The 17,870-nt window shown below is 40.4% G+C and overlaps 2 protein-coding genes across 2 annotated transcripts in view; both read left to right on the forward strand.

Moving 5' to 3' along the window:
• The first annotated feature begins 360 nt into the window (after positions 1-360).
• LOC126068313 (ral guanine nucleotide dissociation stimulator-like) overlaps positions 361-17,870 on the forward strand; it is a 497,494-nt gene continuing 479,984 nt past the window's right edge. Inside the window, exon 1 of the mRNA XM_049870813.1 lies at positions 361-394. The gene's annotated coding sequence lies outside the window, so the exon portion shown is untranslated. The remainder of the gene's footprint in view (positions 395-17,870) is intronic.
• Positions 17,475-17,870, forward strand: part of LOC126068250 (collagen alpha-1(X) chain-like) — a 112,055-nt gene continuing 111,659 nt past the window's right edge. The window contains exon 1 of the mRNA XM_049870696.1: positions 17,475-17,519. Coding sequence (XP_049726653.1) covers positions 17,475-17,519 — 45 coding nt within the window. The remainder of the gene's footprint in view (positions 17,520-17,870) is intronic.

Consider the following 17,870-nt stretch of genomic DNA (forward strand, 5'->3'; position numbering starts at 1 on the left):
TTGTTTTAATAATTTTTAAGTGTGTAGTATACTGGCTTTATATACTTTTACAATATTATTCAACCATCATCAGTACCCACTTCATAACATTTTCATCACCACTGTGATAGTTAATGTTATGTGTCAGTTTGGTTAGGCCATGATTCTTAGGGGTTTGGCAGAAATTATGTAATCAGCCTCCATTTTGTGATCTGATGTGAGCAGCCAATCATTTGGAAGAGGAGTTTCCTTGGAGGAGTGAACTGCAAATTAACACATCTCCTGGTACCTGGTATGCAGCCGTTGATGTGGCCAATGCCTTTTTCTTCATCCTTCTTTTGCAGGACAGGCCCTTTTGGTGAATCACTGCACAGATCTGCAGGATTTAGGAGCAAAGCCGTACCATTCTCTGCAGGTAACTACTTTCCTTTTTTAGTAATTTTTATTGTGCTTTAAGTGAAAGTTTACAAATCAAGTCAGTCTGTCACACACAAGCTTACTCCATACTCCATACTCCCACTAACTCTCCGCCAATGAGTCAGCCTGCTCCCTCCTTCCAGTCTCTCCTTTCGTGACAATTTTGCCAGTTTCTAACCCTCTCTACCCTCCCATCTCCCCTCCAGACAGGAGACGCCAACACAGTCTCAAGTGTCCACCTGATACAAGTAGCTCACTCTTCATCAGCATCTCTCTCCATCCCATTGTTCAGTCCCTTCCATGTCTGATGAGTTGTCTTCGGGAATGGTTCCTGTCCTGGGCCAACAGAAGATTTGGGGACCATGACTGCCGGGATTCTCCTAGTCTCAGTCAGACCTTTAAGTCTGGTCCTTTTATGCAGAATTTGGGGTCTGCATCCCACTGTCCTCCTGCTCCCTCAGGGGTTCTCTGTTGTGCTCCCTGTTAGGGCAGTCATGGGTTGTGGCCGGGCACCAACTAGTTCTTCTGGTCTCAGGATGATGTAAGTCTCTGGTTCATGTGGCCCTTTCTGTCTCTTGGGCTCCTAGTTATCATGTGACCTTGGTGTTCTTCATTCTCCTTTCATCGAGATGGGTTGAGACCGACTGATGCACCTTAGATGGCCGCTTGTTAGCATTTAAGAACCCAGACGCCAAGCTTCAAAGTGGGATGCAGAATGTTTTCATAATAGAATTTTTTTGCCAGTTGACTTAGAAGTCTCTTTAAGCCATAGGCCCCAAACCCCCACCCTTGCTCCGTTGACCTTCGAAGCATTCAGTTTATCCAGGAAGCTTCTTTGCTTTTGGTCTAGTCCAGTTGAGCTGACCTTCCCTGTGTTGAGTATGGTCCTTCCCTTCACCTAAAGCAGTTCTTATCTACTAACTAATCAGTAAAAACCCCTCTCCCACCCTCCCTCCCTCCCCCCTCTCGTAACCACAAATGTATATGTTCTTCTCAGTTTGTACTATTTCTCAAGATCTTATGATAGTGGTCTTATACAATATTTGTCCTTTTGTATCTGACTAAATTCACTCAGTATAATGCCTTCCAGGTTCCTCCATGTTATGAAATGTTTCACAGATTCGTCACTGTTCTTTATCGATGCGTAGTATTCCATTTTGTGAATATACCGTAATTTATTTATCCATTCATCCGTTGATGGACACCTTGGTTGCTTCTAGCTTTTTGCTATTGTAAACAGAGCTGCAATAAACATGGGTGTGCATATATCTGTTCGTGTAAAGGCTCTTATTTCTCTAGGTTATATTCTGAGGAGTGGGATTTCTGGGTGTATGGTAGTTCTATTTCTAACTTTTGAAGAAAATGCCAGATAGATTTCCAAAGTGATTGTACCATTTTACATTCCCAGCAGTAGTGTATAAGAGTTCCAGTCTCTCCGCAGCCTCTCCAAGATTTATTATTTTGTGTTTTTTGGATGAATGCCAGCCTTGTTGGAGTGACATGGAACCTCATCGTAGTTTTAATTTGCATTTCTCTAATGGCTACTGATCGAGAGCATTTTTCTCATGTATCTGTTAGCTGCCTGAATACCTTCTTTAGTGAAGTGCGTGTTCATATCCTTTGCCCACTTTTTGATTGGGTTGTTTGTCTTTTTGTGGTTGAGTTTTAACAGAATCATATAGATTTTAGAGATCGGGTGCTGGTTGGAGATATCACAGCTGAAAATTTTTTCCCAATCCGTAGGTGGTCTTTTTACTCTTTTGGTGAAGTCTTTAGATGAGCATAGGTGTTTGATTTTTAGGAGCTCCCAGTTATCTGGTTTCTCTTTGTCATTTTTAGTAATGTTTTGTATTCCATTTATGCCTTGTATTATTTTTTATTATTAGGGCTCCTAACGTTGTCCCTATTTTTTCTTCCATGATCTTTATCGTTTTAGTCTTTATGTTAAGTCTTTGATCCACTTGGAGTCAGTTTTTGTGCATGGTGTGAGGTATGTGTCCTGTTTCATTTTTTTGCAAATGGATATCCAGTTATGCCAGCAGCATTTGTTAAAAAGACTCTCTTTTCCCCAATTAACTGACACTGGGCCTTTGTCAAATTATCAGCTGCTCATATGTGGATGGATTTTATATCTGGGTTCTCCATTCTGTTCTATTGGTCTATGTGCCTGTTGTTGTACCAGTACCAGGCTGTTTTGACTACTGTGGCTGTGTAATACATTCTGAAATCAGGTAGAGTGAGGCCTCCCACTTTCTTCTTCTTTTTCAGTAATGCTTTACTTATCCGGGGCTTCTTTCCCTTCCAAATGAAGCTGGTGATTTGTTTCTCCCTCACATTAAAAAATGTCATTGGAATTTGGATCGGAAGTGCATTGTATGTATAGATGGCTTTTGGTAGAATAGGCATTTTTACTATGTTAAGTCTTCCTATCCAGGAGCAAGGTATGTTTTTCCACTTATGTAGGTCCCGTTTAGTTTCTTGCACTAGTATTTGTAGTTTTCTTTGTATAGGTCTTTTACATCTTTGGTAAGATTTATTCCTAAGTCTTTTATCTTCTTGGGGGCTACTGTGAATGGTATTGATTTGGTGATTCCCTCTTCGTTGTTCTTTTTGTTGATGTAGAGGAATCCAAGTGATTTTTGTATGATTATCTTATAACCTGAGACTCTGCCAAACTCTTCTATTAGTACCAGTAGTTTTCTAGAGGATTCCTTAGGGTTTTCTGTGTATAAGATCATGTCATCTGCAAATAGGGATAATTTGACTTCCTCCTTGCCAATCCGGATGCCCTTTATTTCTTTGTCTGGTCTAATTGCTCTGGCTAGGACCTCTAGCACAATGTTGAATAAGAGCGGTGATAAAGGGCGTCCTTGTCTGGTTCCCGTTCTCAAGGGAAATGCTTTCAGGCTCTCTCCATTTAGAGTGATATTGGCTGTTGGCTTTGTATAGATGCCCTTTATTATGTTGAGGAATTTTCCTTCAATTCCTGTTTTGCTGAGAGTTTTTATCATGAATGGGTGTTGGACTTTGTCAAATGCCTTTTCTGCATGAATTGATAAGATCATGTGGTTTTTGTCTTTTGTTTTATTTATATGGTGGATTACATTAATGCTTTTCCTGATATTAAACCAACCTTGCATACCTGGTATAAATCCCACTTGGCCATGGTGGATTATTTTTTTGATACGTTGTTGAATTCTCTTGGCTAGAATTTTGTTGAGGATTTTTGCATCTATGTTCATGAAGGACATAGGTCTGTAATTTTCTTTTTTTGTGGTGTCTTTACCTGGTTTTGGTATCAGGGATATGGTGGCTTCATAGAATGAGTTAGGTAGTATTCCATCATTTTCTATGTTTTGAAATACCTTTAGTAGTAGTGGTGTTAGCTATTCTCAGAATGTTTGGTAGAACTCTGCAGTGGAGCCGTCCGGGCCAGGGCTTTTTTTGGAGGGAGTTTTTTGATTACCTTTTCAATCTCTTTTTTTGTTATGGGTCTATTTAGTTGTTCTACTTCTGATTGTGTTAGTTTAGGTAGGTAGTGTTTTTCTAGGAATTCATCCATTTCTTCTAGGTTTGCAAATTTGTTAGAGTACAATTTTTGTAATAATCTGACATGATTCTTTTAATTTCAGTTGGGTCTGTTGTGACATGGCCCATCTCATTTCTTATTCGGGTTATGTGTTTCCTTTCCTGTATTTCTTTAGTCAGTCTGCCAAATGGTTTATGAATTTTGTTAATTTTTTCAAAGAACGAGCTTTTGACTTTGTCAATCCTTTCAATTGTTTTTCTGTTCTCTATTTCAGTTAGTTCAGCTCTAATTTTTATTATTTATTTTCTTCCAGTGCCTGATGGATTCTTTTGTTGCTCGCTTTCTATTTGTTCAAGTTGTAGGGACAGTTCTCTGATTTTGGCTCTTTCTTCTTTATGTATGTGTGCATTTATCGATATAAACTGACCTCTGAGCACTGCTTTTGCTGTGTCCCAGAGGTTTTGATAGGAAGTGTTTTCATTCTCATTGTATTCTATGAATTTCTTTCTTCCCTCCTTAATGTCTTCTATAAGCCAGTTGTTTTTGAGCAGGGTATTGTTCAGTTTCCAAGTATTTGATTTCTTTTCCCTGATTTTTCTGTCATTGATTTCCACTTTTATGGCCTTGTAGCCTGAGTAGATGCTTTGTAATATTTCGATGTTTTGGATTCTGCAAAGGTTTGTTTTATGACCTCATATGTGATCTATTCTAGAGAATGTACCGTGTGCACTAGAAAAAAAAGTATACTTTGCAGCTGTTGAATGGAGTGTTGTGTATAAGTCTGTGAGGTCAATTTGGTTGATTGTAGCAATTAGGTCTTCCGTGTCTCTATTTAGCTTCTTACTGGAAGTCCTATCCTTCTTGGAAAGTGGTGTGTTGAAGTCTCCTAGTGTAATTGTGGAGGTGTTTATCTCACTTTTCAGTTCTGTTAAAGTTTTCTTTATGTATCTTGCCGCCGTGTCATTGGGTGCATAAATATTTAATATGGTTATATCTTCCTGGTCAATTGTCCCTTTAATCATTATGTAGAGTTCTTCTTTAATCCTTTGTGGTGGATTTAACTTTAAAGTGTATTTTGTCAGAAATTAATATTGCTATTCCTGCTCTTTTTTGCTTCTTGTTTGCTTGATATATTTTTTTCCATCCTTTGAGTTTTAGTTTGTTTGTGTCTCTATGTGTAAAGTGTGTCTTTTGTAGGCAGCATATAGACGGATTATGTTTCTTTATCCAGTCTGTGACTCTCTGTCTCTTTATTGGTGCATTTAGTCCATTTACATTCAGCGTAATTTTAGATAAGTATGTGTTTCTATGTGTTTAGTGCTGTCATTTTGATCCCTTTTTTTGTGTGTTGTTGACAATTTCCTTTTTCCATTTGCTTTTTTGTCCTGAGACGTTTTTCTTTGTAAATTGTGTGTTTCTCATTTTCATAGTAGTTGAATTTATGTTGGTTGAGTTGTTATGTTTTTCTTGGTTTTTATTTTGAGTTATGGAATTGTTAGACCTCTTTGTGGTTACCTTAATATCTACCCCTATTTTTCTAAGTAAAAACCTAACTTGTATCGTCGTATATCGCCTTGTTTTCCTCTCCATATGGCAGTTCTATGCCTCCTGTATTTAGTCCCTCTTTTTGATTATTGTGATCTTTTACATAATGACTTCAATGATTCCCTGTTTTGAGCATTTTTTTCTTTTTAAAATTAATTTAATTTGTTTTTGTGATTTCCCTATTTGAGCTGATATCAGGATGTTCTGTTCTGTGACCTTGTGTTGTGTTGGTATCTGAGATTATTGATTTTGTGACCAAACAATTTCCTTTAGTATTTCTTGTAGCTGTGGTTTGGTTTTTGCAAATTCTCTAAGCTTCTGTTTATCTGTAAATGTCTTAATTTCACCTTCATATTTGAGAGAGAGTTTTGCTGGATATATGATCCTTGGCTGGCAGTTTTTGTCCTTCAGTTCTCTATATAAGTCATCCCATTGCCTTCTTGCCTGTATGGTTTCTGCTGAATTGTCTGAACTTATTCTTATTTATTCTCCTTTGTAGGAGACCTTTCTTTTATCCCTGGCTGCTTTTAAAATTTTCTCTTTATCTTTGGTTTTGGCAAGTTTGATGATAATACGTCTTGGTGATTTTCTTTTTGGATCAATCTTAAATGGGGTTCGATGAGCGTCTTGGATAGGTATTCTTTCGTCTTTCTTGATGTCAGGGAAGTTTTCTGCCAACAGATCTTCAACTATTCTCTCTGTGTTTTCCGTTATTCCTCCCTGTTCTGGAACTCCAATCACACGCAAGTTATTCTTCCTGGTAGAGTCCCACATAATTCTTAGGGATTCTTTATTTTTTTATATTCTTTTATCTGATTTTTTTTCAGATATATTGGTGTCAATTCCCTCTTCCTCCAGATCTCCCACTCTGCATTCCAATTGCTCGAGTCTGCTCCTCTGACTTCCTATTGCGTTGTCTAGTTCTGTAATTTTATTGTTAATCTTTTGGATTTCTGAATGCTGTCTCTCTATGGATTCTTGCAGCTTATTAATGTTTCCACTATGTTCTTGAATAATCTTTTTGATTTCTTCAACTGCTTTATCAGTGTCTTCCATGTCTTTTTCTGTAGATTTCCTTATTTCATTTATGAGGTCACCCCTGATGTCTTGAAGCATTTTGTAAATTAGTTTTTTATATTCTGCATCTGGCAATTCCAGGAGTGTATCTGCATTTGGGAAAGATTTTGATTCTTTAGTTTGGGGAGTTGTGGAAACAATCATGGTCTGCTTCTTTATGTGGTTTGATATTGACTGCTATCTCTGAGCCATCTATAAGAAAGTGTAATGATTTATTTTATATCTGTTCTCTGAGTCTTATCTTGTTTTGTTTTCTTTCAATATACGTAGATGGGCTACTAGATTGCACTGTCTTGATTATTGTAGCCCTTGAATCACTTACGTCCTGTTACCAGCTGGTTTGGGCTGTTACCAGATACAGAAGCCTAAGAGTCCATTCACTATTCTTGAGTAGAATCTGATTTTGGCTCACCAAGTGTTTGGTGCAGATTGTCACCTATCCACCTAGAGGAGTAGTGGTGATAGTTGCGTGCACCAGATTCTAGTGGCAGGAGGGGGGTCACACTCCAGGGGGGGCAGGATGCTGACAGGCTTCCCACCAGTGCCAGTGAGGTAGGTGTGTCTCTCTTCCTAAAGCACTTTGGTGGGTGGGCTCTGCAGATGTACCTTAGGGACCCAATGCACGCACCTCTACAGATTGGTAGGTGTCACCATCCTCAGACCCCTAAGGCAGGAGGCTAGGTGGTCTGGGGGGAGCTTCAGCCCTCAGGTCCCCGATGTGGGTCAGTGAGGGCTCTGTTTAATATGCAGAGATATCAGACCTGGGAAACTTGTTTTTCCAGTAATCCACTAAAACAATTACAGTCAGATCACTATCAGATTTGCCTTTGCATTATAATAGCCACCTTGTTCCCTGTAGGGATAAAAGCCTAAGACTGTGGATCTCATATGCTTGGCTGGTGCTGGTTCTGTATTTTTAGTCCAGTTTCGGGAAGTCAGGGAAGGACTTTTGGTCCCTGGGTTTTTTGTTGCTGCTTCTGTCTGGCCAGGAGGATGGGTTAGGAAAAGACCAAAAGATAAAAAAACGGCAGAGCACTTCACTCTCTGGCTCAGAAAATTCCAATGTTAATGAAGCTGCTTGGGAAGGGGAGGGGAGGGATCAGAAAAATCGGAAAGGGTAGCACCCTGGAATATAGATAAAGTTACTTATCTTGCTTGGGGATGACTGTTTTATCTGAGATTCCCAAGGGGTGTGTAGCCTGTGTGCATTGGCTGGGTCAAGATTGCCCCCAAGGGTCAGGCCTGCGTCCTGTGTTTGTGCTGTCTCAGAAGCCGTGGACAGTTCCTCTGCTCCCAGTCCAAAGCCCAGTGCCAAGGTTCCCAGGCTGGGATGCCGCAGTCCAGGCTCCCAAACCAGTCACTGCCTCCTGGTGACTTCTCCTGTCAGCTGCGTTGCTGCGCTGCCTGCGTGCACTGGCTGGGCTTCCCCCGAGGTCAATTCTGGGGGCTAGGGCTGGTTCCCCTGTTTGTGCTGTCTCAAATTCAGATTCAGGAGGCGGGGTCAGGATGGCTAACTAGTCAGAAGCTTCCCCTGAACCCTCTTGCAAAAAAGACCCGAGAAAACAAGTGAATCGATTATATATATGACAATGTACAAACCCTGAGGATCAAGCACAGAAGTAAGGAATCGATCTGAGTGACAGAGGAGCAAGAGACAGTGCAGAAGCAGTGACGAATTGCCGAGCCCACGCAGCACCTCAGCTCCGATTCCTCGGCACCGTTCTCTAGTGCAAGTGTCGCAGGGCTGATGGTGGTTTCCTGAGACACGGCAGGTTCAGCAAAAGAGTGCAAGCTAAGTGGCACACCCCTGACTCTGTGGTGTGTCTACAGCAGGGCTGGCCACAGCATTTTAGAAGCAGCTGCTTCAGTGAAAAAAGGCAAATGAAGTGCCAGCACCCCGATCCCCTGGTGTGTCAGCTGCTGATCTGGCTGTGGAGTTTAGGACACAGCTGCTTTAGCGGCAGAAGGCAAGCACGGAATGCAGCCCTAACCCCCTGGGGCAATCTTGGTGGGTAGCAGCCAGTGCACACAGGCTACACGCATCCTGGAATCTGTGATAAAAGAGCACTCTCGGTATAAGATAGATGATTTTGTCTAATTTACCACATGGATCTAATAGCTCTTTCTTCTGAAAGTACTCTGTCCTGTCTATCTGATCCCTCCCGCCTCTGCCCTTGCAGGCTTCATTAGCTGGTGAATTCCCTGGGCCTGAGATAGAACCTGTCGCACTCTCTCTGAGCCATTCTCCAGGCCTGGGAGATGGAGCCAATTAACAAACATGGGGAAAATACTTTCCCAACTCCCCTAAACTGAAAGCTCAGAGCAGAAGTGGCTCCAGTCCAGGCATAAGTGATCCACAGACTTTGGCTTTCACCCCTACATGGATCCAGGTGGCTATTATAATGCATGGGCAAATCTGTTAGAGATCTGAGTGTAATGGTTTCAGCTGTGTGGTGGAGCGGCAGGTTTTGGAGGTCTGAAACCACTCTGCCTATTAAACAGAGCCCTCACCTACCCACAGCAGAGACCTGAGGGCTGAGGCTCCACCCATGCCACCTAGCCACTCATGAAAGGGGTCTGAGGATAGTGGTACCTACCAGTCTTTACAGGGATAAGCACTGGGTGCCTAAGGTACAGCTAAAGAGCCCACCCACCAGAGCACTCTAGAGAACAGACTCTCCTTCCTCACTGCCACTTGGGGGAAGACTGTCAGCACCCTGCCATCCTCAGAGTGTGACCCCCTGCTGCTACCAGAAACCAGTGCATACAACCATTATCACTACCCCTCTAAGATAGTAGGTGAGAGCCTACACCACACACTAGGTGACCGACTGTCAGGACACCTGAGCTGAATCCACACAAGAATAGTGAATGGACTCTTAGGCTTATATAACTGGTAACAGCTCTAACCATCTGGTAACAGGACATTAGTGCTTCAAAAATAAAAAGGCTCCAATAATCAAGTTAGCACACTCTAGTAGCCTATTTGGGGACATTTGAAACAAAAGAAAGCAAGAAGCTAGGACACAGTGAGAAAACATAAAATAAATTATTACAAGAACTTACAGATGGCTCGGAGACAGCAGTTGATATGAAATCACATAAAGAAGCAGACTGTGATGGCTTCAGCAAACTCCCAAAAACAGAGAATCAAGGACTCTCCCGGAGGAAGATGTATTCCTGGAATTGCCAGATGTAGAATACAAAAGGTTAATATACAGAACACATGAAGACATCAGGGATGACATCAGGCAATATACAGAAAAGCCAAGGAACACACAGATAAAGCAGTTTAGAAATTAAGATTATTCAAGAACGTTATGAAAAATTAATAAGCTGCAAGAATCCATAGAGACAGCATTCAGAAATTGACAAGATTAACAATAAAATTATAGAATTAGACAACACAATAGGAAGTCAGAGTAACAGAATTGAGGAGGTGGAATGCAGAATCACGTCAGACTCTATCAAGAAGAATAACTTGTGAGTGATTTGCATACAAGAACAGGGAGGGATAAGAGAAAATACAGAGGGAATTGTTGAAGGTGTGTTGGCAGAAAACTTCCCTGACAGAGTGAAAGATGAAAGGATATCTATCCTAGAACCCCATACAGTGTAGGTCCCAAAAGAAAGTCACCAAGACATATTATCATCATTCTTGCCAAAACCAAAGATAATGAGAAAATTTTAAGAGCAGCCAGGGATAAGCAACATCATCATCTAGAAAGGAGAATGAATAAGAATAAGTTCGGACTACTCGGCAGACACAATGTAGGCAAGAATGCAGTGGGAGGACATATATGGAGCATCGAAGGAGAAAAATTGCCAGCCAAGAATCATATATCCAGCAAAACTGTCTCTCAAATATGAAGGCGAAATGAAATCATTTCCAGATAAACACAAGCTTAGGGAATGTGCAAAAACCAAACCAAAAGTACAAGAAATAATAAAGGGAATTCTCTAGTTAGAAAATCAATAATGTTAGATATCAACAGAGCACTAGGACACAGAACAGAGCATTCAGACATCAACTCAGATAGGGAAAGCACAAAAATTAAGATGAAAAAAAGCTGAAAACAGGGAATCAGTGATGTCACTATGTGAAAGATGACAATAATCAATAAAGAGGGACTAAATGAGGTAGCCCCCACATGTCTGTGTTGCTGTGATGCTGGAAGCTAGCCGCTGGTATTCAGACACCAGTAGGGTAACCCATGGAGGACAGGTTTCAGCTGAGCTTCCAGACTAAGACAGACTAGGAAGAAGGACCCTGCAGTCTACTTGTGAAAAGAATTAGCCAGTGAAAACCTTATGAATAGCAGTGGAACATTGTCTGATATAGTGCTGGAAGATGAGCTCCCCAGGTTGGAAGGCACTCAGAAGATGACTGGGGAAGGCCTGCCTCCTCAAAGTAGAGTGGACCTTAATGATGTGGATGGAGTAAAGCTTTCGGGGCCTTCATTTGCCGATGTGGCATGAATCAAAATGAGAAGAAACAGCTGCAAACATCCGTTAATAATCGGAATCTGGAATGTATGAAGTACGAATCTAGGAAAATCGGAAATTGTCAAAAATGAAATGGAATGCATAAACATCAATACCCTAGGCATTAGTGAACTGAAATGGACTGGTATTGGCCATTTTGAATTGGACAATCATATAGTCTACTGTGCTGGCAATGACAACTTGAAGAGGAATGGTATTGCATTCACTGTCAGAAAGAATGTTTCAAGATCTATCCTGAAGTACAACGCTGTCAGTGATGGGATAATATCCATATGCCTACAAGGAAGACCAGTTAATGCGACTATTATTCAAATATACGTACCAACCACTAGGGCCAAAGATGAAGAAATAGAAGCTTTTTATCAGCTGCTGCAGTCTGAAATTGATTGAAGATGCAATCAAGATGCTTTGATAATTACTGGTGATTGGAATGCGAAAGATGGAAACAAAGAAGAAGGATCAGTAGTTGGAAAATATGGCCTTTGTGATGAACAATGTGTGAAAAATGTAGGAGATCGAATGATAGAATTTTGCAAGACCAGCGACTTCTTCATTGCAAACATTTTCCTTCACCAACATAAATGGTGACTATACACATGGACCTTTCCAGATGGAACACACAGAAATCAAATTGACTACATAAAGAAAAAAAAAAAATCTTTTTTTTTTTTTGTGGAAGAGACGATGGAAAAGGTCAATATCATCAGTCAGAACAAGGCCAGGGGCTGACTGTGGAACAGGCCATCAATTGCTCATATGCAAGTTCAAGCTGAAAGTGAAGAAAATCAGAGCAAGCCCACGAGAACCAAAATATGACCTTGAGTATATCCCACCTGAATTTAGAGACCATCTCAAGAATAGATTTGACGCATTGAACACTAGTGACCAAAGACCAGGTGAGTTGTGGAATGACATCAAGGACATCAACCATGGAGAAAGCAAGAGGTCACTGAGAAAACAAGAAGGAAAGAAAAGACCAAGGTGGATATCAGAGGAGACTCTGAAACTTGCTCTTGAGCGTCGAGCAGCTAAAGCAAAAGGAAGAATTGATGAAGTAAAAGAACTGAACAGAAGATTTCAAAGGGGCTCTCGAGAAGACAAAGTAAAGTATTATAAGAACGTGTGTAAAGAGCTGGAGATGGAAAACCAAAAGGGAAGAACACGCTCGGCCTTTCTCAAGCTGAAAGAACTGAAGAAAAAATTCAAGCCTCGAGTAGCAACAGTGAAAGATTCCATGGGGAAAATATTAAACGACGCAGGAAGCATCAAAAGAAGATGGAAGGAACACACAGAGTCAGTATACCAAAAAGAATTAGGCGATATTCAACTATTTCAAGAGGTGGCATATGTCAGGAACCGATGGTACTGAAGGAAGAAGTCCAAGCTGCTCTGAAGTCATTGGCGAAAAACAAGGCTCCAGGAATTGATGGAATATCAATTGAGATGTTTCAACAAACAGACGCAGCACTGGAGGTGCTCACTCATCTATGCCAAGAAATATGGAAGACAGCTTCCTGGCTAACTGACTGGAAGAGATCCATATTTATGCCTATTCCCAAGAAAGGTGATCCAACCGAATGTGGAAATTATAGAACAATATCATTAATATCACACACAGGCAAAATTTTGCTGAAGATCATTCAAAAACAGCTGCAACAGTACATCAACAGGGAACTGCCAGAAATTCAGACCGGTTTCAGAAGAGGACGTAGAACCAGGAATATCATTGCTGATGGCAGATGGATCCTGGCTGAAAGCAGAGAATACCAGAAGGATGTTTACCTGTGTTTTATTGACTATGCAAAGGCATTCGACTGTGTGGATCATAACAAATTATGGATAACATTGCGAAGAATGAGAATTCCAGAGCACTTAATTGTGCTCATGAGGAATCTTTACATAGACCAAGAGGCAGTTGTTCAGACAGAACAAGAGGATACTGATCGGTTTAAAGTCAGGAAAGGTGTGCGTCAGGGTTGTATTCTTTCATCATGCCTATTCAATCTGTACACTGAGCAAATAATACGAGAAGGTGGACTATATGAAGATGAACAGGCATCAGGATTGGAGGAAGGCTCATTAACAACCTGCATTACGCAGATGACACAACCTGGCTTGCTGAAAGTGAAGAGGACTTGAAGCACTTACTAATGAAAATCAAAGACCACAGCCTTCAGTATGGATTGCACCTCAACATAAAGAAAAACAATCCTCACAACTGGTCCAATGAGGAATATCATGATAAATAGAGAAAAGATTGAAGTTGTCAAGGATTTCATTTTACTTGTATCCACCATCAATAGCCGTGGAAGCAGCAGTCAAGAAATGAAAAGACGCATTGAATTGGGTGAATCTGCTGCAAGGGACCTCTTTCAATTGTTGAAAAGCAAAGGTGTCACCTTGAAGACTAAGGTGGGCCTGACCCAAGCCATGGTTGCTATTTTCAATCGCATCACATGCATGTGAAAGCTGGACAATGAATAAGGAAGACTGAAGAAGAATTGACGCCTTCGAATTGTGGTGGTGGTGAAGAATATTGATTATACCGCGGACTGCCAAAAGAATGAAGAAATCTGTCTTGGAAGACGTACAGCCAGAATGCTCCTTAGAAGCAAGGATGGCGAGACTGCATCTTACATACTTTGGACATGTTGTCAGGAGGGATCAGTCCCTGGAGAAGGGCATCATACTTGGCAGAGTACAGGGTCATTGGAAAAGAGGAAGACCCTCAACAAGGTGGATTGACGGAGTGGCTGCAACAATGAGCTCAAGCATAAGAATGATTGTTAAGGATGCTTAGGACCAGGCAGTGTTTCATTCTGTTGTGCATAGGGTTGCTATGAGTTGGAACTGACTCGAGAGCGCCTAACAACAACAACAACAACAAGGAACATCAATTAATGCAACTATTATTCAAATTTACACACCAACCACTAATGACAGAGATGAAGAAATTGAAGATTTTTACCAATTCTGCAGCCTGAAATTGATCAAATATGCAATCAAGATGCATTGGTAATTACTGGTGATTGGAAGGAGAAAGTTGGAAACACACATGAAGGATTAGTAGTTGAAAAATATGGCCTTGGTGATAGAAACTATGTGGGAGATTGCATGATAGAATTTTGCAAGACCAGTAAACTATTCATTGCAAATACCTTTTCTCAGCAACATAAATGATGACTACACACGTAGACCTTGCCAGATGGAATACAAAGGAATAAAATCGACATATGTGGAATCTACGTATGTGGAGACAACTGAGACATTCAGTATCATCAGTCAGCACAAGGCTGGGGCTGACTGCAGAGCAGGCCATCAATTACTCATCTGCAAGTTCAAGTTGAAGGTGAAGAAAATTAAAACAAGTCCACAAGAGCCAAAGTACACTCTTGAGTATAAAAAAAAAAAAAAAAAAAAATTTTTTTTTTTTAGGCAACCTGAATTTAGAGACCATCTCCAGAACAGATTTGATGCATTGAACACTAATGAATGAAGAGCAGATAAGTTGTAGGATCATGCATAAAGGACATCATACATGAAGACAGCAAAAGGTCCTTAAAAAGACAAAAAACAAAAAGACCAAAATGGATGTCAGAAGAGACTCTGAAACTTACTCATGAACATCCTGTAGCTAAAGGAAATGGAAGAAATGATGAGTAAAAGAGCTGAACAGAAGATTTCAAATGGCATCCAAGACGACAAAGTAAAGTTTATAATGAAATGTGCAAGACCTGGAGTTAGAAAACCAAAAGGGAAGAATAAGCTCAGCACTTCTCAAGGTGAAAGAATTGAAGAAAAAATTCAAGCCTCAAGGTGCAATATTGAAGCATTCTACAGGTAAAAAACTGAACAAGCAGGAAGCATCAAAAGATGATGGAAGGAATACACAAAATCAGTGTACCAAAAATAACTGGTCAAAATTCAACTATTTCAGGAGGTAGCATATGATCGAGAACCAATGGTACTGAAGGAAGATGTCCAAGCTGCACTGAAGGCATTGGTGAAAAACAAGGCTCCAGGAGTTGAGGGGAAATCAATAGAAATGTTTCAACAAGCAGATACAATGCTGGAAGCACCCACTCATTTCTACCAAGAAATTTGGCAACAGCTACCTGGCCAACTGACTGGAAGAGATCCATATTCATGCCCATTCCAAAAAAAGGTGATCCAACAGAATGCAGAAATTATTGAACAATATCATTAATATTGTAATAAGTAAAATTTTGCTGAAGATAACTCAAAAATGGTTGCAGCTCTACATTGCCAGGGAGCTGCCAGAAATTCAAACTGGATTCAGAAGGGGATGTGGAATGATGTCAGATGGACCTTGGCTGAAAGCAGAAAATACTAGAACAACGTTTACCTGTATTTTATTGACTATGCAAAGGCATTAGACTGTGTGGATCACAACAATTTATGGATAACATTGGCAAGAGTGGGCATTCCAGAACACTGAATTGTGCTCATGAGAAACCTGTACATAAAGCAAGAGGCAGCCTTTAGAACAGTACAAGTGGGTACTGCATGATTTAAAATCAAGAAAGGTGTGTGTCAGGGTTGTATCCTTTCACCATATTTATTTAATCTGTATGCTAAGTAAATAATCTGAGAAGCTGGACTATACGAAGAAGAACAGGGAATCAGTATTGGAGGAAGACTCATTAACATCCTGCCATATACAGATGACTCAGCCTTGCTTGCTGAAAGTGAGAGGACTTGAAGCACTTACTGATGAAGACCACAGCCTTTAGTATGATGTATACCTCAACAGGAAGAAAACAAAAATCCTCACAAGTGGACCAATAAGCAACATCACGATAAAGGAAGAGAAGACTGAAGTTGTCAAGGATTTCATTTTATTTGCATCCACAATCAACGTCTACCGAAGCAGCAGTCAAAAAACCAAAAGATGCACGGCACTGGGAAAATCTGCTGCAAGAGATCTCTTTAAAGTGTCAAAAAGCAAAGATGTCACTTTAAAGTCCTTAAGGACTAGGGTATGCCTGACCCAAGCCATGGTGTTTCCAATCACTTCATATGTGAAAGCTGGACAATGAGTAAGAAAGACCGAAGGAGAACTGATGCCTTTGAATTATGGTGTTGGCGAGGAATATTGAATATACCACAGGCTGCCAGAAGAAGGAATAAATGTGCCTTGAAAGAAATACAGCCAGAATGCTCCGTAGAAGCAAGGATGGCGAGACTTTGTCTTGCTTATTTTGGACATGTTATCAGGAGGGACCAGTCCCTGGAGGATATCACGCTTGGTAAAGTAGAATATCAGGGAGAAAGAGGAAGCCCCTCAATGAGATGGATTGACACAGTGGCTGCAACAGTGAGCTCAAGCATAACAATGATTGTGAGGGTGACACAGGACTGGGCAATATTCTTTCTGTTGTACCTAGGGTCACTATGAGTCATAATTGACTTGACAGCACCTAAGTACAACAACACCACCTTTCAATCATCATTTCACCCTGTCCTCCTCTCAGACCTAGTTAAACTATTTTCTCTTCCCCAGTGTTTCATGCTTCCGTGCTTTTTATATGGCCTGTTCCCCAGGCCTGGAATACCCTTGGCTGGAAGCTCTTACTAGTTCTTTGGAATTCAGTTAAGGCATTACTTCTTGCAAAAATTCTTCCCTGTTTCTATCAATCAGAAGTGGTGGTCCTATTTGCATATTACCTACACATTCCTTAAGTCTGAAATATTTTTTTAAAAAGTAACAACCTATAGAGACCATGAAGAAAATCACTTTAAGCTATACCTTGTGTGTTAGGTTAAATCTAAATCTGTACAGGATTACACTGGATGACAAAAAAAAAAAAAAAAAGCAACAGTTATTAAAACACAACTAAAACTCTTTGGTGTCAAGTTGATTCTGACTCATAGAAACCCTACAGGATAGAGCAGAACTGCCCTATAGAGTTTCCAAGGAGCTCCTGGTGGATTTGAACTGCAGACCTTTTGGTCAGCGGTCATAGCACTTAACCTCTACGCCACCAGCATTTCCAAAAGACAGACACATAGGTATAAAATGTTAGAGAGTAAATTTTTGGATAACCTGTGAGTCTTTGTGAATGAAATCAATTGCATTTAGAGAAGCTGTTTATTGCTAGAGAGATAAAAATGTAATTAGCAATTATAAAGGAGTCTACAGAGGTTTTGCTCACAACAGACCAATGGGCGGATTTCTGGGGACTTGGCAAATTGGTGGGGTGTTTATATCTTATCTCTTTCTTTTCTTTTCAAATATAGAAAGAGATAAGATATAAATCAATCTCTTGTTCAGCAATTTCTGGGGGGGAAGAAAAGTGCTTGCGATCACTCGGGGTTTATATCACATCCTAACATAGCCATTTCCTGAGACAGAATAGTCGAGTTATGTATGTGAGGCAAGTAGACCGAGAAACAGAAAATGAATGAGGGCCTGGATGTCCTTTTTACAAATTCATATCCTCAGGTAAGCATCTCTTTGCTTCCTGTTCCCTCTCTTTATAATGATGACACGTGTAAAGAGAAAAACAAATGTTTTTTTCCTAGTTAAAAGTTCACATTATTCATGCTAGTTAAATATCAGTGAAATCTGTCCTTATTTTACCCAATAGATAGAGCTACAAGTTTACAAGGCAAAAAGTATTCTTCCCCCATTTGGATGCTGTGAAATATATTTTTTAAAGCGTCAGAGCTAGAAAGAAGCTAGTTTGAAGGCTCATGCATTGGGCTTCCGTATTTTTGGTGTCACAAATAAAGTCACTTTAGAAAAAGATGGCTGTTGTTAGCAGAGCATTCTGAGGGGACCTCACTAATTGAG

Source organism: Elephas maximus, chromosome 27, assembly GCF_024166365.1.
Source record: "Elephas maximus indicus isolate mEleMax1 chromosome 27, mEleMax1 primary haplotype, whole genome shotgun sequence".
NCBI lineage: Eukaryota > Metazoa > Chordata > Mammalia > Proboscidea > Elephantidae > Elephas > Elephas maximus.